Source organism: Cotesia glomerata, unplaced genomic scaffold, assembly GCF_020080835.1.
Source record: "Cotesia glomerata isolate CgM1 unplaced genomic scaffold, MPM_Cglom_v2.3 scaffold_116, whole genome shotgun sequence".
Lineage (NCBI taxonomy): Eukaryota > Metazoa > Arthropoda > Insecta > Hymenoptera > Braconidae > Cotesia > Cotesia glomerata.
The window spans coordinates 1-25,000 of record NW_025401510.1 but is presented as its reverse complement, the minus strand read 5'-3'; the positions used below and the strand labels follow the sequence as shown (position 1 = coordinate 25,000).

Genomic DNA, 25,000 nt, shown 5'->3' with positions numbered 1-25,000 from the left:
TCTGAGGTCAACCATCCCAGTTTCTGGAACACTGCAACCAGTACAATGGACGTTGTACATACAACGAGAACAATGACGGCCCTGTTAAATAAAATAATAACATTTACATTTAAATATAACTAAGTATTTAATTGAATATAAAAAAAGAAAGTAAAATAAATAATCACCTGTCCGTCGACAAAATGCACAGTATATTCCCCTTCATGTGGTACAACCCGTCTGACGACTTGATGCAAATTCTCAGCATTGACTCTCGACGGCAATCTGACCAAATGTGGGTATCCAAAGAGCTTAGTACTCTTGCGATTATTCGGCGCCTCGTTGGTGTCGTGCCTTAGTACAAGAGGTACATTGAGTATTCGTATTGCTGGCCTGGGACGACCGGTTTGATCAATTTTAGTAAATGAAGATTTCTCCACTTGTACGTTACACACTGGACACACTCGTGATTCCGTACGGGTCTTGAAGTAGTTCTGTAGGGTAATATACACTGCTCTTTCAGTTCTTACTCTAGCTTATTTCACAAATCTTTTTTTTTTAGATGAAACTAACCAATAATTTATTACGATATTTTCATTTCGTTAAATTTATTTATAAAAATATATTTTCACTGAGGCCGTAATAATTTTAGAGAGTTAATAATAAATTAATACAATAGTAGACAGTGAAAATAATTGTTATATTTGTGAAACAAACTTTAATGTAAGTCAATGATTTTTAACACCCGTCACCGTATGATCCAACAGCCCCAGCGTAACAAGCAATTTTTAATATTGTTTTATTATGTTAATGCAATCATAAATTATTTATCAAGTGAATTTAAATTATATAATTTAGAAGATAATTAAAGTTGAAAAAAATTAATTCCCTCAGTATTGTAAGGCAGCATCAGATTAGTCTGAATTGAGTTCCGGACTTAAAGTACCGGCTTGCAGATTAAACTTAAATAGCGGATCACACGAGTTTCCAATTTGACGATCGCCGCCTCCACTCTTTCTAAAAGAAAATGAGTATCCCCGGCACAAAGGCAATAATCAAACTATTTCTGGTTCTCGTGCATGCCATTACGACATCACCCTGCTAGAGTGTTAATCGATCTTGTCTCAGACCTTCCCGAGGTTCTTTTTAATTGATGGCAACATTTTTTGTGCCTTGCTTGTAAACCCCAACTGCTAGATTGACACTGCCTTTGAGTCATCATTGGGAATAATATTTTACCATTTATAAGCTTTTTAAATAATTAATATCAAATTTTCAAAATACTTAAAAAAATACATAAGACTAAATTAATAATTATTAAAGATTAAAGGTTAATTAATTTCACTTAAAAAAAAAATTTCTTACCTCTATACAAGGCTCACACATCACAACGGTACAATTATCACCGCTGTGTCTCTTTAAGTCGCCATCCAATTCCTCCAGGCATATAGTACAAGGACCAATTTCCTCTCCAGAGGAAGTTCCGTTCTGGCATGGCTCGGTTTCAATTACTCTATCAGTATTTCCTTCAGGCGTCGACGTGTAAGCGTCTGGCGGATCCATCAACTCAAATGCATAAATCGATCTATTCGTATCGTTTACACATCTCAGCATCAGATTGTCGTCCTAAATAAATTAAAAAATAAAATAAGTCAATCTTTTATTTAAAAAGACAATTAATATTATTGATTTTAATTATTTTATTGTCAAGTAGAATGTAGCCTCGTAAATATAACTTTATTCAACGAGAATGTTCTTCCACAATTTTATTGTTGGAGAGTTGTATCAAAGACAATCAAATCTTTACAATATGTCTCATTCTTGCCCTCCAATTAATAAAAAACAGTTTGGAAAATCTAAAAGTGCACGACTCATAATGCTCATTTAATTATGAAATATTAAAATAATGAAGTAATAAAATAAAGAATGTGAAAAAAATTTATAAAATAGCACGATAATGTGTACGCGCCTCTAGTGGGATAATGTATACAATATATATATATATATATATATATATATAGATATACAGTCTTCTGGATTTTGTTTTATTTTATTAATTGTACACAAACGACACTGAATTACCAAGTCATTCGTATTCGGTAACCTACAATTCTTCCAAAGAATTAAAAAAAAAAAATTTAACTCAATTAATGCATTTTTTTACAAGTTACAGTGTTTCCGGAGTTTCATACATGACAGGAAAATTTTTTGACCTATTTTGATGTTTTTTTTCCGTTTCTGTTGCACTAAATGAATTTTTTAAAAGTGTAAAATTAATCTCCATTAAATTATCTTGACAATAGTATGCAAAATATCTTGATTCCGTGAACTAACAAAACAATAATAAAAATAGTTGCCGAAATGAGGCGAAAAAAATTTTTCGATCGTAAAGCACTCTCTGATGCTTCGCATCATGAGTCGTACAATATAATTATTTTTCTAAATAAATTTTATAGATATGAAAAGTATTACTATTGATTGTATGTAAAAATTTTTTAATCGAATACATAGAAATTTTTTTTATATAAAAAAATAACTCACCAATATTTTAGATATATGGTTTTCCAAGACTTCAGCAAATGCAATATTACAACTATCAACATCATCTTTACCCAAAGTCTTCAATAATTCCTCTTTGAGTTTACCGATACGTGACTGTTTGTTAAATGATACAACGCACCTAATCGGTGGATCATTATTAGCCGGTATGTACGTAACGTTTAATTGTCTCTCCATTGCGTGGGGTAATGGTACAGATAAATACATAAAAGGTTCATAGGTCACCGACACATGTTTACATACAGCGCATACAACCTGTAATTAATTAAAATTGAAATTTAATTTCTAATTATCAACTAACTAGCAAATTAAAAAAAAAAAAAATTGAATTATATACAATAAAAATTGTACAGTACAATGAGCTTTGTTTTCTGACTAGAGAAAACAAAGAGGAAATCATACTGATTTTTAATTTTGGAGAATTTTTACGGTATAACCGTCGTGTACCGGCAATACTCCGACGTACATCTCCATTTAATTTTTTTTATTAAATACAACTATCATTGAATGGTGGGTATTAAATTAATTAAAATGAAATATTAAGTGGATTGTGGATATTAATATCATTGTAAGCTAATCTGGATAATGTTGAAGGCTGTAGATCGTATATAAATAAATATTATTGAGGATAATTATAGCAAAATAGATGTATATATACGTGATATATATTACCGTGCTTTTGAACTGTCCTTGAAATGTATCAACAATGATACTACGGTTGGATCTTAAATGTTTAGCCCAATGTTTATCAGCCTCAATTTCATCTTGTTCAGCAATAGCACCATTCTCACAATTAACAAATGTTCGTGAGCACAGATTATTATCACTTGTATTGTTAATATTACTATCAATATCACCATCAATATTCCTATGATTTTTTTTTTCGTGATCTTCTAATTTCATACGCTTAACATTGCACTTTTCTAAACCATTATTATCACACTCAGTATCCGAGTTATTTGATAGACAATCATTATTACAATTATTTTTTTGCACATTTACTTCTTTAATACGTTTGATACTAAGTGTTTTGTTATCGAAATCATGATTTTCAGTTAAATTCGAATTATCTAACGCAGTTGTTCTACGAAGATTATCTTTTTGAAACTTTTGGGAATCATAACATATTTCATTATTGCACTCTTGAGGCGTTACCAGGAAATTAGCATTACTTGTTTTAGCGTCTTTTAGTATATCATAGATACCATGAAGTTGAGTATTTTTTTTCGACAGCTGAGTTAAATCGAGTCGCAGTGGATTGTTACTGTCGTTCATCTCAGTGTCGTATACTTTGTTATAAATGAAGCTGGATTTAGTATCTAGAGTTTCATCCGAGTCTAATGTTTCTTCATCTTCATTTAATGGTGATCCTCGTGGTGAATTTGCTGTACTATCGAGATCACCCATCGGAGAGTCTAAATCTTCATGACAAATTAAAAATAAAAAAAAAAATGATAATCAAGATAGTAATAAATAAAATGAACTACAAACAGTAGCAGTAAATTTTAGAGAATACATAATTAACCCTCGGAGTACACTGCAAGTCATTTTGACCCCAGAATTTTTTTTATTCTCAAATATTTCTCGAAAATAGGTTCGTTTTTAATTAATTTTTTCTACATTAAAAACTATTTAATTCAGAATAATAATTATTGTATTCAAAAGAGCATTATTTTACCTACCAAAAATGTAATAAACTGAATTCCGATAAAATGTATAGTTTCTGAAATATATACTGATAAAAAACTTAACTTGATTCAAAAGAAAAAATTTTGAATCAAGACTACCATTTTGAAGAAAATAATTATTTTGAGGTAAGAGGAAAAATTCTTGAATTGAGAATAATTTCTTGACTTAAGAATTTTTTCTCTTGACTCAAGAAAATGATTTCTTTTAAAATGATACTCTTAATTCAAGATCTTTTATCTTGAATCAAGTTAAATTTTTTATCAGTGTAATTCTTTGAAAGTCAAGTGGGGTCAATTTGACCCCGTGTGTGCTCTAAAGTTCTGTTCGGAGGTGTATACTCCGAGGATTAAAAAAAAAATAACTGTGCACATAATTACTGTTAAATAAAAAAAAAATTAACTACCTTTGGGTGAACCAGCCATTGTAACATTTGGACTATTAGGACAGTCAGAGGATGGTGAGTTGTCAAACGTATCCATGTAATCATCATTAGCATTAGTAGAGGCAGTGACGGCAATATCATCAGTACTAACAGCCGTAGAACTCATTATAGGCGGCATTGACGGTACATTTTCAATCTTTTTATTGGAGTTTATAGAATTGGCAGTGGTAACAGTCGCTGGTACTTGTTGCTGCTGCAGACAATTTTTAGCGACTTTAGCTGTATTCATTTGCTCATGCAATGAATCCAACAAGAGAGCGAGAAACTCCTGACAATCGTGTTGCCGATAATCTTTAAACTGTGAATGATAAGCACCCAATGTCTGTTTAAACTCCGTTGGTTTAACGACCATGTATTTACGCGACCACATTTTGGTCAGCAGCGCGCTAAAATGGGTCATTAGTGAACCAGCTGGTAGCAGTTTCTCGTCGCTCTGCTGTACTTCTAGAAAGTACTGTAATACTGGCGGTGAAGCGGCAAGACACTGCAATCCTGCTGCCATAAAACAAGTGTTGCCTAAATTTTTAAGACCACAAACACCCGCCGTTGTTGATATTTCTGTAATTAACGTTTATTATCAGTTCTGATAATTTTATAAGAAAATATTTTTGGCCAGCTGTAAATTTTTTTATTTAAACTAACCAACAACAGCATCTTCCTGAATGTCCGATGAATCAGCAAAGAGATTATTGATTGGTGGCAAAAAAGGTCCGTGCTCTACACCTTCAGTATCGCTGATTGGATCAGCTCCTACATCTAAATAATCGTGAACTGGTGGCGGTGGTAGTGGTATCGCGATATTTGAAGCTGGTGTACTCGGTCCATCCCTATTTTTTTAATTTATTATTATTAACATATTTTACTTATAAACTTATTTATAATATCAAACAACAAATCTTAAGAACGTGGACAATAGCAATAAGATGTTAAATTTTTTTAAAATGCAACGTTTCGTTGGCTTCATTTCTAAATTCTTCAGGCATATTTTAAGGTTAACATCCTCGTGGCAAAACTCTTGTAATAAATACTATAAAAAAATAATAATTTAATAAGACTAGACTGATCGATTGCATGTGTGCAATTTTTTTAAATTTCTCCTCACTTAATAAACAAAGTAATTTAATTAACATTTAACAGGACCAATAATTTTTTTTTATAACAAAGCACATGTGAGACAACGTGATTAACAACTCAGACTATAGGTACACTTATTTATAATGGTATAGTAATTAAAATAAACTAACCAAGTCTCTGCGATACCCATATTCACATCTGCAAGAACATTATCTTCTTGGATAGTAAGGTTGTGATCCAAAGACGATGTAAGTGGACTAAGACTAGTTGATTCGGATACTTCCAACTCCGGAATATCTGAAGAGTCATTAATACTCGGTGATTCGATCATCGGAATATCTCCCACTTCAACCCCTCCTATTTGGTTGTCCATTAGATTTTTCAACTATCAAAAATAAACAATAATAATAAATAACAATGTTCAATACTTTTATCTTTATTGATTGTTATTGAAAAAAAATATTTATAGTGGATGAAACAATAAAGGGGAAAGAATAAATATATTTTTTTGTAAACAAAACTTTTCAATTAACATGCAATAATATAAACCAAGGAGTCACTTGCTGTAATCAATGCAACCAAGCAATAAATCAAATTCCACTGAACGATAAAAACTAAAAAATAAAAGAAAAAATTTACCAATTGCCTGGACGAGCATGACTTAACAAAAAATATCAAACTCCCGAATATCTAAATCACTGTGAGTCAGATGTGACTCTCGCGACTGGTTGTATATAAATATATATGAAAATGTTAAGAAAATATATATCTATAGGTGATGAAAAAAAAAAATTTTTGAAAGTATCACGCGATGAATTCAAGGAACGCCATTAAGAAAAAAAAATAATCGCCCGAGTTTGATGATAATAATTATTTATGACGGATGTTTTTTTATGTTAATTAATTTTAAAGGGGATGTTTAATTTCATGGTATTACCTTTTATTATAAGTAGAGTAGTCTTACCGCAACCTCTTCTTTTTTATCGTAAAATTATACCGCCATTGCGGAAAACGGCATGGCCGGTGGCTGTGCACCAGAACGACCATCGTAAAGAGTTCTCTTTTTCTCCCTGTCTCCCTCTATTCTTCTTTAATACACATCATACACGAACACGTACTCATAAATATATAGATATACATGCGTTTAATTTCCCCAACAAAATATACCACTCGAAGTAACAGCTGCTGACATCTAGACTGTCATTTTTTGTAGTCACAAATTTACTTCGGAATTTGACCGCTGTGTGGCGTTACTTTAATTTTTCATATTTTGAATTAATATAAATATGTGTAGTGTTTTATGTTTTGCTTATGATTCTTTGTTTATAAGCTAACTGTTAAGACTGAAGAAAAAAACTTTCAAGTGAAATAAAGAAAGAAGAAAAATTAAAATTAAATAAAAATGAATGAAGAAGAAATTAATGATATTGTTTATGAAGCAAACAGAAATATAATACAGTTAAAAAAATTATTGGAGCTAACACAAAAATTTCGAGGTATTTAAGTAATTGTTTTTTATTTAGTAAATTGACAAATTATTTTAATGCAATATTTTTTGTAGTTGAAGCTGTAGAGTTGGAGGTAAAGATATTACAAATGTATAAATCAACTACCGTAAAAGAGCTTCAAGAGCTGAAATCAAGAGCTCAGAAAGAAAGTAGCAAAAAATAATTGCAAAAAAATGCTCTTGATTTATAACAATCTTAATATTATTATTAAAAAATTTGATATATTTATGAAACGTATTAATTAGAATCAAAATTTAGAATTTATCGTTACCTAATTTTATAGATGTCGGTTACAACTATTATTTTTATTTATCTGTAAAAAATTTAAGATAGAACTATTTCATCCTCTAATTATAAAAAATAATATATTAATAACAGTTATAGTGTTTAGCCATAATTATAATATAGTATAAAATAAATTTGAACTATTCCCGTAACTTTTTACTTTTTTTTAAACCTGAAATCATGTATAAAGCGATATCATTAGAAAATTTTCATCTCTAATAATTTTTTATTACTCATTAATTTAAAAAATGAATAGTATCGTTTAATAATCTTGCATTTTATTTCTTCTTTGTAGAACTAATTGTTTTTCTAATAAATCTAAAACTCGTGAGGGAAATAATTTTTTAATTAGAAGAAATCTAAAAATAAAAGAAGCTGTAAGTAATTATAAGAAAAAAATAATCAATTTATTTGTAATAAAAATACATCAAACAAATGTGTATACTTCAAATCAATACAAAAAATTATTTTTTTTAAATCCTTTTTTATAAACCATACTGATAAGTCCCTATTTTACTTTTGATATGTGAATACAATAAACGAGTTTAATAACACTTTAATTTTTACAAATAAAAGATAATAAAATTTACTTTTATGACTAATTATTGTCTCTTCATCGTTGATTAAAATTTTTCAATTACATTGATTTTTAATCGACTAATTCAGTCGTTGTTTTATGTTTACAACGGCAGTGATTTTTTAAATATCTTTTTTGACCGAACTGCGCTCCACAAATATTACATTTATGAATTTTTTCCGTCGTATGGATGCGTTTGTGACGACTTACACATCCACTTGTACGGAATTTTTTTCCACAAATATCACAGCAGTACGGTTTTTCATGTGTATGAACCAGAATATGTTTTTTTAGCTCTTGACTGCGAGGAAAAACACGCTCGCAAGTTGAGCATTTATGTTTCGATGTCGCATCTGTTAGGTGAAATTTTTTGTGACTATAAAGAGCTGACTTTTGTTTGAATGATTTGTCACAAAATTGACAAGTAAATGGACGATCACTTGAATGAGTACGAAGATGTTCTTCGATAGCAGATTTTGATGATAATACACGATCACAGAGATCACACGGATATTTTTTTCTACTACCATGAGTTGCTTTATGCCTAGTCAATGCAGATGCAGCCTTAAAACCTTTTCCGCAGGTTTCACATACATAAGGAGTATCTTCAGAATGAGTATTTCGATGCGTCAGAAAATTATATACAGTTGACAACACTTTATTGCAATCTGAACACTTGTAATAATTAATTCCATCAATTATTATCTTTGAACTTAAAATCAAAGCTTTTTGTTCAGTAGTTCGTTTCTGAGGAGTGACACGTTTCTTCTTAATTTGTAATCGCCTTCTACCGCTGGGACACCTGAAATTATATTTAATAATAATTATAATTATAATTACTTTTCCATTACAGATGATTCACTTCCATGGTTTATACGTCTATGGTTAACTAAATAACGTTTTTGACGGAATGATAATCCACATTCAGAACACTGCCACGGTTTTTCATCTGAATGTACAAGTTTATGTCTTTTTAATTCATACTTTATTCTAAAAGGTCGACTACAAATATCACAAACAAATGGTTTTTCACCAGTATGTTTGGTAATATGAACCATAAGCGTCGGACGTGTGCGAAAGGATTGCTCACAGTGTACGCACTTGAATGGGAATACATCACTGTGTGTGCGATTGTGAACAAAAAGCGACGCTTTTTGCTTGAAAGTTTTTCCACATCTGTTACAAACATAAGGCCGTTCATTTGTATGAATACGTCGATGATCATCAAGTGTGCGCTTGGTAGCAAATGTTCTACTACAAATGTCACACGAAAAATTTTTAATTCCCTCGTGTGTCTCGTGTAAATGTCGGGCAAGACCTTGGTTGACTCGAAATTGTTTGCCGCAGAGATGACAACAGAATGGACGTTCACCTGTATGGATACGCTTGTGCCAAAAAAATGTGTATGGTGAGAAAAGGTTTTTGCCACAGTCTTCACAGTGATAATAAACGCGACCATCAGCTTCCATTCGAGCGTTTTCGATCATTTCTTTATCAACGCAAGATGGCTTTTTTATTAAATCATCCATCGGTACGTCCGGGTGAATCTCAATCATGTGTGCTTGCAATAACTTTTTTTTATTACCTATAAAATCACAGTACATACAAGGATATAAGCGAGGTCGTGAGTGTTTTACTTGAGGTTCTTGTTGAGTTTTTGAATTTTTATTATCTTTTTTTTTCAATTTTCGCTCCGTTTTATCTGAAAAGTCATTTAAATCTTTATATTTATCTTTATCTCTATTATTAACCCGAGCTTCATCTACGCTAGCACATGAATCATCATTATCTTCAGAATAATCTTCAGGTTCTTGATTGATTTGTTCAACCATGGGTCTCGGTAGTTCTTCCAACTTGTCATGACTCGTTATTGAATTTTTTTTCATACATCTTGAAGTTATACTTCTTGTTTGTATAAATGAAGACCTGTAAAAGATTATAATTAAGGAAATTTTAACAATCATCAATCAAATTTTTGATTTATAACGACGATTTTTCTAATGACTTGATATTAGTCCCTTAACAAAATTGTAATCTTGTTAGTCATTATTTCAACAAATAGACAATCATATATTTACTTCAAATTTGCAATCTTTTACTTAAAAATAATTTAGATTGAATATTTCAATTTTTTTTCTTAAACTCATGGCTGTGTTCTTAATTTGTGGCTTACTGTTTATTTCATTACAGTATTTACTACTTTTCCGGCCGAATGATTAAAGTATTAGTAATTTAATACCTAAAAAAAATTTATAATACGTGATATCATTCTTTACCAACCTTTCTTCACTAGGTGTCTTTGAATTTTCGGGGATAGGTTCTTTTTCATGTTCTAAACTTTGAGGTACCTTAACAAAATTTCAAATAAGAATCAGTAATAATTTATTTACAATTATAGTTACAATACAAATAAAGACTCACTGGATTACTCTCTACATGGGATACAGATTGTTGGACAGTTTCTAAATTATCAGATTTGTCAACCTAAAAAATTAGTATCAAGTCTACAACATATTTAAATAAATAAAATATATATTCATGGTCTTAATATCTTAAAAATTTTTTAAATAATCTTAAAAATTTATTGATGGTCTTTTCATCTGATTCTTATTACGTAAAATATATATCTTACCTGTTTCTTTGTAAATAATCGTTCTTCAATCCCTAACAGCTTTTGCTCAGCATCCAAACATCCTTCCAATAAATCATGCCAAGCTATTAAAGTCGAGGCGCAGTTGTAACACAATTGCAAGGGCAATGTGTCATTTTTTGTGATATTTATTGGCAAGTACCTTGATATTTTATTAATTAAATCATGTTGTAGGCTTTCATCTCCAAATATTGGAACCATATGATTATTTGTGTTAGCACATACTCGACACAAGTCTTGTAGATTAATTTCGGAGTTTTCTTGCTCACCACAATAAATATTCGTGTCATCCAGCATTGTTGTTGAAATAGAATCAGGGATATTTTGTTGATTTAATTCATTATTAAATATTAAATATTTGTTATTTATGTTATTTGTCTCAATGACATTGGTATAAACAATTTTTTTGACAGACGCAAATAACTCTGTCTCATCACACTGTTGATACGGTATTGAACTCTTCGGTTCCATTATTATTATTCTTACTATTTAAATACTATTACTTATTATACTGTTATAAATAAATTATAAAAATAATTTACACTAAATACTAGACGTTTCATATTTAGTGCATAACCATACTTTTTTGTAGAATTAACAAATTGTTTTTTATTTCAAAATTAAAGAGAGCGCTGTCATCCAATGTTGATCCGACTTCTTTAGTGCTAAATTTTTTCGCAAATTAATTATTTATTAACGACTAGAATATAATTATAAATAATTGTAATAGGACTATTAAATTTTTTTTTTAAATTCAGTTAATCAAAAAAAATTTTTTATAGTGGTTTAAAGTTTTCTTAATAAGATAAATTAAATTAAAATATTATTATAATTTTTTGAAACTTATTATTTTTTAACAAAAACAATTTTTCTTCATATTTATCAACTTTACGAAAATTAAATTAGCCGACATCTAAAAATTTTTATAATTTTTTTTTTATTGAAAAAATTATCACAGAAAAATAAAAAAAAAAACTTTCATTTGTAAAGAAGTTTATAAAATACAAGTGCAATTTTAAAAAAATATTTTTTAATTGTAATTTAATGATACAAAAAAAAAACAAAAAATTAAAAACGTCGGCTAACTTTATTGTCATATTAACTTTCACATATATCACATTTAAATTTCGCGCTATAAAATTTTCACAATGGCGGATAACTTTTATACCAACACTACGAATGCCAAATGAATTACTAACTGCGTTCTCTCAATAATTACAAAAAAAAAGAAGCATCGGGAAATACTTGAAGCGTCGGAAAGAGTAGCAGCGAGTGGTTGTAAAGTTTTGTATTGGCAACTGCAGTTTGGTAGATCCTATAGTAAATACTTTTTTTTTATCGCCGGTCATAATCTGCATTACAAGCAAGTGAACATTCTGAGTATCAGCATTGATTTTTTTTCTCTACATGCAAATGTAAAATATTAAAAAGATACTATCTGTCAATATTACTTGTGCATTATTTACAATCACATAATTTAGAGTACATCACATTTGTTGAACGCTGGAACAATTGTGTTTGAAGAGTATATAGGTGTACTAACCACCTAATTATTATACACCACTGACTCAATACACGCTACGTTTTAAATCGTTGGTTAAACATTTTTTTATCTACTAATAAAGTAGTTCTTGGACTACATAGTGCATCAAAATGGGTAAGACGATTATTGAAATTATTATTCTGGTACATTGTCATTGTATTTGTGTATGTGTACTAGATATTTTTTTTTTTTTTTTTTTTTTTTTTTTTTTTTTTAAGATATCAATATTTTCAAAGCACGTAATTTAATTAGAGTAATTATAATTTGCAAATATTTTCCTTGGACTTTTATATCCAACATTGTTTTAAATGTTTGTAGAAGATGCAGATACTATTGTTATTGATGATACTAATATGAAAATATTGGATGACTGTGTAAGCGAAGAGGATGATGATGTTATACCATTAAATGACAATGGTAATGATAAAGATGATAATAAGGGTGATGCAAATGAAGATGTTCAGAACAAAGAGGGTGATGACGCGGAGAATGATAATGAAAAACAGTCGAAAAACGATGAGGATAAAAATAAATCAAATAAAGAAGTCGAAATTATTGATAGTACTGGAGAAACTGATCCCATGGAAAATCAGCCGAATAATAAAGAAGACGATGATGCTCCGGTTATTGTCATAGATGTCCAGGAAAAAATTCAGACTGATGGCGAAGAGGACGAAGATGAAATTGACTTCACTGCTGATGTTAATCTTGATCAGCTCAGTGAACTTGATAGTGTGCGTAATACTACGCAATTGGAGAATATTAATAAAGAAAATGAAGGCTCTGATATTGTTATTTTGAAAGATTCACGTTCTGGTCCTAAAAATCAAGAGGAAAAAACTGGTCCCGAGTGGTATGAAACCAAGGTATGAATTAGAATGGATAATTATTATTATTTTTTTATATTTATTTAAATTATTTTATTTATTATTTAAATTATTTTATTTATTTTAGCTCGAAGAAAAAATGACCACTGCTAAAGAACGTTTATCAAAACTATCTAAAGTTTTGAAAAATTCTTATGATTGTTATAAAGATTATTTAGAAAGAATTGAGGCTGCTTCTGGATCACCAGTTTGTCGAGTAATTAATCCATGGCGTTGCCCTTTGGATCGTCCCCATATTAATCGATGGAAATTTGCTTGTGAGTGACGAAAAACATTTAAAAAAAAATTTTTTTTTCTTAGTTACTAGTTAAACTACAAATATTAATTATCCTTGAATTGTATTTGTGATAACGAAACCAGTATTGATAGTATAGTTAGTCGAACTGTATAATTAACTCGTACTTCTGGATATAAAAGCTGGACGTGGACATTTCAACTGTTTGTACGCTAGTAAGCCATTTGATTATAGAAGTCAAAGTAATCAAATCAATAATGTTGATATAATTATTACTTGGACTTTTAAATGGCACTAATGGGTCAACATTCGTAAGTTTGTTGGTCTAATATTAGTATGTGGTAACACGTGATTATTTCACAATTTTAAATTGATGCATATATACAAGACTAAAGTGTGTTTATTTATTTATACACACTGTGTCAAATCAAGTGTATATGTGATTAGTTAATTCTCAGTCTAGTTATATACATACATATTAAAACATATGTGTGTATATATGCAAGCTACTTGCTCGATCAACATCACAGGTGTTGCTTTCTCATAGTATGGCTTAAAAAACCATGATTGTATTTTTACGAATTCGAATCAAGTAGAATTTATCAGTTAAAAATACAATCAAGTTATTAATGAATTAATAAATAAGCAATGATGATGATAAGCGTTTTTTTATAAAGCGAAAAGTTGATAAAAATTTATCTGATAAAATAACAAAAAAAAAAAAAAAACAATAGGATCCACTCAGCTATTAGTTATATTAAAATATTAAAGTAGAATCATAACTAAGTTTTAGAGTGAATAGATCTTAAGTAAAGAGATCAGTAACTTATAAAACAGTCATGATTTTGTTTTGATTTACCCTTAAAATGTTCCTGAGCGTTGTTTCTATTTTTTAAGAAAAAAAAAAGGCGAAAAAATTATTATAAAATTACTGTGACATGTTTAGGCACCAAAAAACCTGTAGAAGAGAATCTGTCCGGCGAATCAAATAAGGAGGATGACAAGATTGATCGTGATCATCGTGATGATAATAAAGAAGGTGATGGTGATGGTGGCGGTGACGGTGGTGATGATACCGTTAACAAGAAAATAGAAACTGTTTGGCGATTGGAGCCGTGCGACGGTGGATCGACTGCGAATGCTAATAATGGCTTCCAAACGATCCCAGATTTTGTAATGCGTGCTGTCAAGGTATATTTATTCATTACCTATGTCAATGAGATTCAGCACTGCGTTACACCTACATTCACTAAATTGTAGTACAGTATGATGTCCACTGTGGACAGATTCTGTTTTTAAACTGCTGCTCATTCATTATCAGTGCATATTATTATTGACGATTAAACTCTGTCGAGTTTTAATTGCTTTAAAATATGCTTTAGCTCCATCTGATTACAACAACTAACTACCAGATGCCACTTGATGAATTCTAAATCCTCGAGTGAAGAAAATGAGATTTGATTGTATGATTGAATCACACGATCTACTCTTATGGCTATCATAATATATATACTTAATTTATTAAATATATATATTTGGGTTTTATGACGTCATAAAGCTTCTTTGATTAATTAAAAAAAAAAAAAAAAAAGCGAAGACTTATAAACAGAAATGTTTAATAAGTAATTAATTTATCGGAGTAAAGTTGGATTATTTATTGACATTTTGATTTTTGTCAATAAAAGTCTCTTGTACTTTTCAGTGATCACTTATCACTGTGGGTAAATTGCTAATATAATTTTCGTGGTTGAAGTATCTAGTTTTATATTTAAATAAAATATTTAAAACTTGATACTTAATTAGTAACCAGAAAAATAAAATTGCGTGAGATAAATACTGTAGTGCGATCGATATTTCTTTATTTTCTTTGATTGAATTGATGAATCCTATTGCTAGTTTTTAATTGCTAATGTGACTCTTGAATGAATTTTCATTTTTTCGATAATTATTTTATAAATCGTATGCTTAATGAAGTAATTCTGAGGATACAAGAGTTGTATTAGTTGAAATTATTTTTTCCAATGAATATAATTATTTATTATTGTTTACGGTTATGTAGGTGTTTGAAGAATTTATTAACTCGACAAATGAAGATGCAGAAACAAATGATAAAAATGATGAAGTTCAAGAGATCAAAACATCCGAGAAAAAACAAGAAGAAGATAAAGAAAAAACGGCAGAAGCAACTGAGAAAAAGAATGACGAACCAGCTGAAAACACCGAGTGTTCATCAGAAAACTTACCTACTGAAAATGTAGACCAGTGGATGTGGTTATTGGTCCGTAGTAACAGTAAAGATGAGCTGATGTTGTTCGCTGCTGGTAGAGCTATCTCTGGAGACACCATGGAAAAATTGAAAAAATTGTTTGAGTCAGGAAAAGGCAATGAGTGCAATATCAAGTCACTTTACTGTAAATCATTACTGAAGTAAGTTTAATAATTATTCGTGGTTGCAAAATTGTAAATATTTAAACTTGGAGTAATTTAATAATGTTTACTCAATGATGTTTCAGAGTTAATAATGTCCAAACTGCCAACACAACATTTTTGGTAGGAACTGAGGCATTAGATGAAACAGTTGGTGATTTAAAAATACAGTTAGCTCCAAAAACAAACTTCTGGTTAAATACTGATGGCGCGGAACAATTAGCTAAAGCTGTTGAATTTTTATTGTTTCCTAATCCCACTATTACTGTACTTGATATCGGTTGCGGTCTCGGTTTAATTGGACTTATGATGGCATCTGTAAGTTTATATATTTATTATAACAAATACAAGCATAAATATTTTTTTTTATACACTGACAAAAAATAGTATATTCCACATCTAGGGCAGTAAAATAAGAAATGTCTCAGATCACATGTTGTCCGAGGCGAAGCCGAGGTCAATAAACATGTGATCTGAGGCTTTCTTATTTACTGCCCGTGGTGTGTATACTATTTTTCTCCTCGACGGAGGCGGAAAGCGGCATTTTCGTTTAGCGCAGTGGGAGGAAAATTGACGCTTTCCGCCCGGAGATGAGAAAAAAATTTTTGTCTAGAAAAAAATTTCTTGGCTCAAGAATCGTTTAAAATAAATTGTGGTTTTTTGACAAAAGAAAATCAATATCTATCTTGATAATAAAATATTGGCATTAAGCTTGATAAATTAACAAACGAATAGGTTCACTTGAATTAAACAAAAAATAATTCGATCAATTATTGAGACAAGAAAATATATTCTTGAAAATTATCAAGAATATATATTCTTGTGACAAGAAAATTTTCTCAAGAGTAGTTTTTTTTTCTCAGTGTGATTGATATTAATAAAATAAATTAATTTTTCAGAAATGTAAAAATGTAATTGGATTAGATGTTTCAACAGAAATTGAAGAAGCTGAAATGACATGTGAATTGAATAAAATAAACAATGCTTCATACATAACCGGTAATTCAAACGAAATGTTGGCAACTTTAGCTAAGAAATTAACAGGTTGTCGAGCATCAGCTGTTGTTAATGCCAGTACTAATATTGGTCGCAGTATGTATTCTTAAATTATCTTTTTATAAAGATATTTTTTTTTCGTGATATATTTTCTAATAAACTTACTAATGATTGCTTTATTTAATTATAGATATTGAAATAATGAAAGGACTTCGGAAACTTCCTAATGTCCGTCGAGTAGTTATCGTAACAACACTAACAAAACAGTCAGCTCGTTCAATACTTGAGTTGATTCAACCCGCTACAGATGCTTTAGGTGATCCATTCATACCCACGCGTGCTGTTGTAGTCGATACTCTTGCTACTGGGCCGCAATTTGAAGTTGTAATTAGAATGGAACGTCGTACAATGCGCCGTGTATTGAATTCATTTTTACCTAAAAATCCATCGTTAGTTAAAAATAATAATACCAATAATCAACCATCTAAAAACAATAATCAAAAAGCATCAACGCAAAAAAGTAGCTCACAGAAAGATAACACGAAAAAAGGACCTACGAAAGAAATTTCTCCAAAAGAAAGTTCTCAGAAATCTAATATTCCACCATCGAAATTATCAAGAAATCCTCGTAGAAGATTTTTAGCAAATCAGCGAGCGCATCTTGCGGACCGAGTAGCTGTATCTTCTTCTCGAGGATCTCCTAAAAAGTTGGTTAAAAATCCTTTCTTCGATAAGCCTCCGAGAAAATCTTGGCACGCTGAAAAACTACCTTCGCCGTCTGTATCGCGACCTTCATTGGACTCTAAGGTACTTAAAACTACTCCACTACGCAATCGTCGACCACGCAATCGTAGATCAGAGCCCATTATTGAGTCTAAAAGTTCACCGAGACGAAAGCGTGAATGGGAAAATGATGGGTCGCGTTCTGGGCGAAGTGGACCTCCCGAAAAAAGAGGGCGTGATCAAGATGATGATTTGCGTTTCAGATTGTCAGGTAATCGCTCTACTGAGCCTGATCTACTGCAGAAGATGAGAGATCAGCAACGTATGCTTGAAGTTGCCAGAGTTAAGTTGACTACATCAGCTGAGGATGTGCGTGGATCGACAGCTCAGCAGATTCAGGATATTCTTAACTTGGCGATAGAGCATACTAATCAGGTTCAAAGTCAGTTGAGACGCTCTGTCTGGGAACGTATTGCACCACCTGATAATGTACGTCGAGATTTGCCCCAAAATGAAGATGTTGTTTTCAGAGGACGTCAGGTTAAAGAAATTGGACAGCAGGATATTATAATAACAACTCCAAATCGTGAATTCTTATCGACAAATGAAATGTCACGTCCGAATTATTTGCCAGGAGAATCTAATCAGATGATGCAAAACGATTACATGCCAGAACAAAATCAATTATCATCTCGTTACGACAATGATGTTGTTCATCCGCGTGATGATCGTAATGATTCCTGGTCACGAGGTAACAGTCGCAAAGAAGGGTTACCACTTTCACGAAGAAATTTATCACCACGTCGTGATAATCGTCGTGACAGTCGTAGATCTCCACCAAGACGATCAATGCACTCGCCACCAAAAAGACAATTATCACCACCTAGAAGAGCTATTTCTCCACACAGACGTCAAATTTCACCACCCAGACGTCAAATGTCTCCACAACGACGCCTTATATCACCTCAGAGACGTCCAATGTCGCCACCGAGAAGATTACTTTCTCCTCCAAGGCAGCAACTGTCGCCGCCTGGAAGATACTTTTCTCAATATGACATTCAACAGCATCGTCAAATGTCACCACCGAGACATTTTTCACCTCCACGACGTCTTGTTTCTCCTCCGAGACATCGTCCCATGTCACCACCACGTCGACAGTCTCCACCTAGGCGTCAATCATCTCCCATGCGAATTCCCGGCGATGATTGGGATATTCCAAGCCGAGGCGCTTCTCAGCAGCATCCTCACTGGCAACAATCACTCGACAATCGCTCGGCTGGTCCAAGATTCGATCCATTACCACCACCTTTGATGAGTAAGAATACACAAATGAATATTGGAAATGGTAATAATCGAATGAGTGGCGGTGGTGATGCTTGGAACAGTAACAACATGGGAAATATTACTCCTGAAAATCGATTTGGTGGACAAAGTAATGACTGGAACCCACGGGATAATGAAATATTCAATCACCGTGCTGGTAATTGGGGTGATGGTAATAAGAGAGCTCAAAAGTCACAGATTAATAGTTCATGGAATGCTAATGATAAAGATGATTGGAATGATTTGCCGGAAGATGCTAGAGATCCTTGGGGCGATGATGCTACTAGTAGTTTAGACAGAGACATAAGTGGTCTTAACTTTGACAGAGGCATGGGTGGAAATGATCGTGGTAATGAAAGAGGTTTAGGAGGCAAAGAAAGAGGACTCATGAGTAGTGACAGAAGTCTTTTGGGTAATGATAGAGGTCTTTTGAACAATGACCGAGGTATGAACGACAGGTGGAGTTTTGGAGGCAATAATAATAATTCTTCGCAAAATAATTGGTCACTTGGCGGACCAATTAATCAGAATCCTTCCTGGCAATCCAACTTAGGAAACAACAATCCTGGCAATAATTCTCGCTGGAGTGGGCCGAATTCAAACATGAATATGCCTCAAGTACCTGGTAATATGTCAGGTAATTGGTCATCAGGCAGCACTTGGCGTCCAATTGGAAACAACATGTCCAGCGGATTCCCGTCTCGTCCTTTCAATACTTTCAAATAAATTTTAAAATAAGCTCATTTATCATACTGCTCTAGCTTTGATGCATTAATTTATCGATATTCATTATTTTTTTATGATTCGATTTTGTGCCAATTTTTTTTTCATTCCTTCAATGTCAAACTAGTAAAGTAATTGATAATTTGTAGTTATGTTGTCATATATTGCAATTGCACATTTTTCTTATTGAGTTATTTTATTCATCAAAAATAAATAAGTCTTTCTTTTATTTACTAGATAGCTTATAGAGTAAATAATATACGTATCATATTAAACACAATATATTGATAATAATTTTATTTGAATAAAGGTAAATTTGCAACAAGCACTATAAAATGCGTTTTTAAATTTAATCTTTTATAAAAATATATAGTCATCAATAAAAATACTATAATCCAAAACGGCTGAGTCTATATTTCAAATCCTTTTTATTTAGTATAATTTTTAAAAATCAATACAGAGCACAAAATATGTAAAAAAAAAAATCAATCAGTAAAGAATATTTATACCCAAAAAATAGGTTTAATTGTTTATTAATTAATTGCTGGTGAATAAATAAATAAACTGTCATCAATTATTAATTTTAGAAATATAAACATGAAAAGTCATCATTTATTCACAACAAATGCATCATTTAATATAATTATCATAGGAAGATATTTAATTTACAATAATTTAATATAATATATCCATGGATTTGAGTAATAAGTTTATAATCCACAAATTAAACATCCATATGCACACAGTGCAAAGCCGTCATCTAGACCTTGCCCAGTCTTGAGTGGTTATAATTTTATGATCGATGAAAAAAAGAAGGTAAAAACAGTTAAAAATCTCTACGATCTCGTGTATTTACCCCAGATGTGTAACATAAACACCGAAGCGATGAACAAAAGAGACATCACAAGAACTGGAACTGGTCCACTGGAATCATATAATAATAATACCATTAATTAGCTATTGTTTTATCTCAACAAATAGTTTGTTAGAAAATAAATAAAAAAATGATAATTACACTTTGATGCCAGGTGAATCATCAGTGTAAAATCTCCACATTCCACCGGAGCTAGTACCAGTGTTGCGGTTTCTAGCTGACGTTGCTGGTGCTGTCTTACGTTGTCTCACCGTACCAGCACCACTTGTTCTAGGTGCGACAGCTCTGCTTGGTGAGCGACCTGCAGCTCCAACATTTGTTGAACTCTGTGCAGCCGGCTGTTTATTAAAAAAATTTTTATTAATTTACTTATTATATTCACCAGTATATTAATTAACTACATATGCTCCATTTAAAATTAATCATTTGAAGTTAAACTCCAAATAAATTAATTAAATTGAATTAAAAAATAAATTTATCAAATAAAACAAGTAAAAAAAATTCTTACCATTCTGGATATTTATTTATTTAATAAAATAAGTGAACTATTGAATGTCACTGAATGGTTAGCTGTAGAGTAGCACGTAATCCACTGACTTATAAACTCCAAATGTCCAACAGTGTCCAGTTGGAATTAATTTACTATGGAGTTTATTGAGATTTGTCACTTACCGACGCGTTAAATGCGGATGTGTTGGATGTATACCAAAATACACCAGCGAACCAGTGGCACGACGTGTCGATTGTCTACATCCACGTGTGCTCTACTGACACGTCACCATCCTCACGAAGATCCAGCTGGAGCCACATATCAACACGGTTTTTGTTTTTAGTTCATTTATTTTTGACAGATGGCATTTGTCGAGCGTTAAAAAAGAAATAATTCGTTATTGATGTTTACATAGTTTTTTTTTTCAATTATTTATTAAAAGTTTTTTATATAATATAAATAATTAAACAAAAATATTTTTTACTTGTTGGATTTTTAAGTCTAAGAAAAATTATTCAAGTTGTCTAAATGCGACAATTAACATGACACCATCGAGAGATTTATTAAAACAAATAATACTAAAGATTAATGAACCAATATTATTTAATGGAATGATTAATAATGATAATAATTGGAATAAATTAGAATTAAATAATTTTATAAAATTACTGGGTGATAATAAATTACCTTTTAGAGTTGGTAAAAATAAAGCGACTATTGTAATTATTTTAATTTTAATTAATGAATTGTTTTTATTGTATGAAAATTAAATTAGCTGACATCTAAGAATTTTTAGAATTTTTTTTTAATGAAAAAATTATTTAAAAAATTTCATTTATAAAAAATTTGAAAAACCGGAAGTGCAATTTTTAAAAAATATTTTTTTGTTCTAATTTTTTCAATAAAAAAAAAATCAAAAATTTAAAAACGTCGGCTAACTTTATTATTATTTTTATTGTTGATTTATTTATTCTGTTTTTGTTTTTCAGGAACCACAGTGGGATATAAATTGTCCTGTTCAATCGATGACAATAAATGAATTTATGGAAATCAGTGATGATAATAATGAGGACTGGTATTATTTTGATTATAAATATATGCATGAGTGGTTTAATGACAAGCCAGAAATATTAGAAGCTGTTGATTGGGAGCTGTTCGGTTTTGAAAAGTCTGGAAGAGACTCGACCCTTTGGATTGGTAGCAAAGGTGCTCATACTAATTGTCATCAAGATACTTACGGGTGTAATTTAATTGCTCAGTTACATGGCAGGTAGTTGGTGAATTTTAAATCTACTTTATAATTTATTTGATTTTTATTAATAATTTTGTTATTTTTTAGAAAAGAATGGTTGCTTTTTCCACCAGATTCGGGTACTCAGTTGAAGCAAACGAGAATACCGTATGAAGAATCAACGATATACAGTAAATATAATTTTTTTTCTCCAACAAAAAGTGACAGAGAAGCGTTGGAGCGAGTAAATAAAGCCGCAAAGTCGATTGTTTTGGAGCAAGGGCAAGTTTTATTTGTACCGAAAGGCTGGTGGCATTATGTAGAGTCCTTAGATTTTTCTATAAGTGTCAATGTATGGTTACCATTGGAAAGTGATAATGAGGGTAGACTGAGAGAAGCTGTTACTAAATTTTTAATGTCTAAGATGGACAATGTTCCAGCTGCTGAAGATCTTAAATCTGTTGATTTGAAAAATTTATCTGTATTAGTAAGTAACTTTTTTATGAATTTTTAATAAGTGAGTTACTGTCGATTTTTATTTACTATTTTAGATGCAGCATTGTGTTGATGAGTGTAAGAAGCTACGAGAAAAGAGTGATGAAATCCCTAAAAAAAAGGTTAAAAGTACTCCGTTGGTTCTATTGGACTTAGTTAATGAATATCCAGATATTATTACAGCAATAGGTGATTTAAATAAAGAAGAGCTAAGTAGGATTATAAATTTTAAGGACTCGAGATTTAAAAGAGAAAATAAAATTAATTTAGAAGTGGATAAGAGTTTTGATGATGACAATGATATTTTAAAGAGTGTTGTTGACAGGTTTTGTTCTCCAGACATCATTGATGTTATTGTTAACAGTTTGTTAAATGACTGACGTTATAGAAATTTTTGTATTTATTTAGAAAGAAAGTTTAAATTAAAAATTGTATTGTTTTATTTATAACAAAATATTTTTAAAAGTCTTGTTGAAGAAATTTTTGCATTTTTCGTATGTAAAAAATAATAAAAATTAAAAATTGTGTTATTTTTTTCTTACAATAAAATATATTTAAAAGTTAAAATTCATTAAAAATAAGTTAAACATTTCCTGTAATTTTTTTTTTTATGGAACAATTCAATATTTTGTTTAAATGTACTACAAAATTTATAAAACTCCTATATGGATTAGTAGTTAAATTTATATTTTTTACAAAAGATTATTTAATAATTATTTTTAATATATTATTCGTTAAAAAATAGATATTTGGATAAAAAAATTCAACTGAGATAATAATCATTTAAAAATTTTTCTTTGTGAGACTACTTAACGAAAATTTGAACTTTATTGTAATGCGCATGCGCGACTATGGACTAATCGAGAGTCTTTGGTATACTGCGCATCTAGTTTGGACAGGAATCGTTGGCCAGCGGCCAACCTTCTTTGCATTCGTTCTCGCTCAGTCATAGGCGCTGCGTCATCGTTTTTTTCTCTCCCACAATTTTCATAATTTTTACGTCATTACTCCCTTATAGAATCTCAATATTGCTCAAAATACTGATATTTACTTAGAAGAATAATAATATGTATGAATTATTGAATTTTATTCCGTAAAATCGCGTAAAAATGTATTCGAGTTAGTCGCGTTGTCCAAGTATCACTCTAACACAGTAGACACCATTAGTCTAAATATTATGATTATCACCGCGGTCGAACTCTAGTCTCAAATAATTAAAAATAAATTATAAAATTAAAATTTCTATTAATACTATCAAAAATAATTTTGAAAAAGTCAAAAACTTTTTACAGTATTATCGTAAAAGCTCATAAATAATAGCACACTTATTTTTTATACATAAATAAGTTCTGATGGGTCTAGGTTGTGTGAGTAGTAGCTTTTTGAATAATTTATGTTACATAAAATATAACAATAAATAGTTAAGTCGGTTTTCGCGGTTTCGGTAGTGTAGGATAGAAGCAGAGCTCCAGATCTTCTGAATTTAAATTGATATTATTATTATCATTATTATGAATATTTCTACCTCATCGGTAATTTTTTTTTAACAAAAAAATTATAATAATACTAAAGTTAGCCGACGATTTTAACTTTTTGATTTTTTTTTAATAATTGAATTAGAACAAAAAAATATTTTTTAAAAATTACACTGACAGTTTTTAAAGTTTTTTACAAGTGAAAATTAAAAAAAAATTTTTTTTAATCATTTTTTTAATTAAAAAAAAATTCTAAAAATTTTTAAATGTCGGCTAACTTAATTTTCACAAAATGATATTATTTAAATCAGAATATATTTAATTCAATTATTTTTATTTTTTTCTAGAAATTTCTGGTCACATCTCTATTGATCAAGTTTTGCTGATAATGGCTGAACACCAATTGGTGAGTGATAAAATGCATATTTTAATTTTTTCATTGTTTAAATATGTATCATAAGTTGTCAAAATTCAAAAATTATTCGAATATAAAATGGAAAGTACTCGTCGCGATACCGATAAAGAATCATAAGCTGGCTACGTAGGTTGCTATTCTTACCGAATCATTGATTGTCAGTGACAGTCCTCACTCAAAACAAAAACAAAAGTTGTGTAGGAAGTATTTGTATTGTAAAGAACAAAATTATTTAATTTATAACTAAATGATCATTTAATTACTAAAAATAATGGGTTTATTGACAGTATTAAAAAAATTAAAGCAGAAAGAAAAAGAAATGCGGATCTTGATGCTGTAAGTGATTTATTGTCATTAAAATGTTCAGTATATGCTTAAGGTTATATGCTTAAGGTTATTA

General features: G+C 30.4%; 5 protein-coding genes across 8 annotated transcripts; 2 read left to right on the top strand and 3 right to left on the bottom strand.

Moving 5' to 3' along the window:
- On the bottom strand, nt 1-6,830 carry LOC123273671 (the record flags this gene model as incomplete). Of its 2 annotated transcripts, none has more annotated exon segments than XM_044741128.1 (9): nt 1-81; nt 168-473; nt 1,345-1,605; nt 2,521-2,793; nt 3,211-3,959; nt 4,631-5,227; nt 5,312-5,496; nt 5,914-6,128; nt 6,681-6,830. In XM_044741128.1, coding segments are annotated over 8 exon segments (2,655 nt in total), but the record flags the coding sequence as incomplete, so codon positions are not given.
- Nucleotides 6,831-7,921: 1,091 nt separating this feature from the next.
- Nucleotides 7,922-11,393, bottom strand: LOC123273672 (zinc finger protein 3-like). 2 transcript variants are annotated; one of them, XM_044741131.1, is made up of 4 exons: nt 10,746-11,393; nt 10,535-10,597; nt 10,394-10,461; nt 7,922-8,915 (listed from the first exon to the last, which is right to left on the bottom strand). In XM_044741131.1, exons 1-4 carry the CDS (start codon nt 11,232-11,234, stop codon nt 8,186-8,188), a joined length of 1,350 nt encoding a protein of 449 aa, XP_044597066.1. In that variant the 5' UTR covers nt 11,235-11,393; the 3' UTR covers nt 7,922-8,185. The 2 variants fall into 2 exon arrangements, with proteins under 2 accessions (XP_044597066.1, XP_044597065.1); XM_044741130.1 differs by having other exon boundaries at nt 8,680-10,039; nt 10,746-11,367.
- A 571-nt stretch (nt 11,394-11,964) lies between these two features.
- On the top strand, nt 11,965-20,021 carry LOC123273668. The gene is made up of 8 exons (XM_044741123.1): nt 11,965-12,420; nt 12,625-13,172; nt 13,261-13,450; nt 14,375-14,619; nt 15,488-15,855; nt 15,942-16,173; nt 16,755-16,947; nt 17,042-20,021. Exons 1-8 carry the CDS (start codon nt 12,417-12,419, stop codon nt 19,621-19,623), a joined length of 4,362 nt encoding a protein of 1,453 aa, XP_044597058.1. The 5' UTR covers nt 11,965-12,416; the 3' UTR covers nt 19,624-20,021.
- A 176-nt stretch (nt 20,022-20,197) lies between these two features.
- LOC123273670 (protein transport protein Sec61 subunit beta) lies at nt 20,198-21,223 on the bottom strand. The gene is made up of 3 exons (XM_044741126.1): nt 21,003-21,223; nt 20,636-20,832; nt 20,198-20,544 (listed from the first exon to the last, which is right to left on the bottom strand). The coding sequence occupies exons 1-3, from the start codon at nt 21,003-21,005 to the stop codon at nt 20,457-20,459; spliced, it is 288 nt and encodes a 95-aa protein (XP_044597061.1). The 5' UTR covers nt 21,006-21,223; the 3' UTR covers nt 20,198-20,456.
- A 209-nt stretch (nt 21,224-21,432) lies between these two features.
- LOC123273669 (HSPB1-associated protein 1) lies at nt 21,433-23,152 on the top strand. Of its 2 annotated transcripts, none has more exons than XM_044741124.1 (4): nt 21,433-21,703; nt 21,974-22,254; nt 22,324-22,702; nt 22,767-23,152. In XM_044741124.1, the coding sequence occupies exons 1-4, from the start codon at nt 21,527-21,529 to the stop codon at nt 23,088-23,090; spliced, it is 1,161 nt and encodes a 386-aa protein (XP_044597059.1). In that variant the 5' UTR covers nt 21,433-21,526; the 3' UTR covers nt 23,091-23,152. The 2 variants fall into 2 exon arrangements, with proteins under 2 accessions (XP_044597059.1, XP_044597060.1); XM_044741125.1 differs by having other exon boundaries at nt 21,655-21,683.
- Nucleotides 23,153-25,000: the final 1,848 nt, after the last annotated feature.

What these genes read in the sequence shown, in the direction of transcription:
- LOC123273672 (XM_044741130.1), bottom strand. Translation starts at nt 11,234, where the DNA reads ATGGAACCGAAGAGTTCAATACCGTATCAACAGTGTGATGAGACAGAG. An exon ending in GATTATTTACAAAGAAACAG is followed by an intron (nt 10,598 to 10,745) that starts GTAAGATATATA and finishes CTAATTTTTTAG; the next exon opens with GTTGACAAATCTGATAATTT. An exon ending in CCCATGTAGAGAGTAATCCA is followed by an intron (nt 10,462 to 10,534) that starts GTGAGTCTTTAT and finishes AATTTTGTTAAG; the next exon opens with GTACCTCAAAGTTTAGAACA.
- LOC123273668 (XM_044741123.1), top strand. An exon ending in TTGTAATGCGTGCTGTCAAG is followed by an intron (nt 14,620 to 15,487) that starts GTATATTTATTC and finishes ACGGTTATGTAG; the next exon opens with GTGTTTGAAGAATTTATTAA. An exon ending in TTGGACTTATGATGGCATCT is followed by an intron (nt 16,174 to 16,754) that starts GTAAGTTTATAT and finishes TTAATTTTTCAG; the next exon opens with AAATGTAAAAATGTAATTGG.
- LOC123273670 (XM_044741126.1), bottom strand. An exon ending in GATTCACCTGGCATCAAAGT is followed by an intron (nt 20,545 to 20,635) that starts GTAATTATCATT and finishes ATATGATTCCAG; the next exon opens with TGGACCAGTTCCAGTTCTTG.
- LOC123273669 (XM_044741124.1), top strand. Translation starts at nt 21,527, where the DNA reads ATGACACCATCGAGAGATTTATTAAAACAAATAATACTAAAGATTAAT. An exon ending in ATTGCTCAGTTACATGGCAG is followed by an intron (nt 22,255 to 22,323) that starts GTAGTTGGTGAA and finishes GTTATTTTTTAG; the next exon opens with AAAAGAATGGTTGCTTTTTC. An exon ending in TGAAAAATTTATCTGTATTA is followed by an intron (nt 22,703 to 22,766) that starts GTAAGTAACTTT and finishes TTACTATTTTAG; the next exon opens with ATGCAGCATTGTGTTGATGA.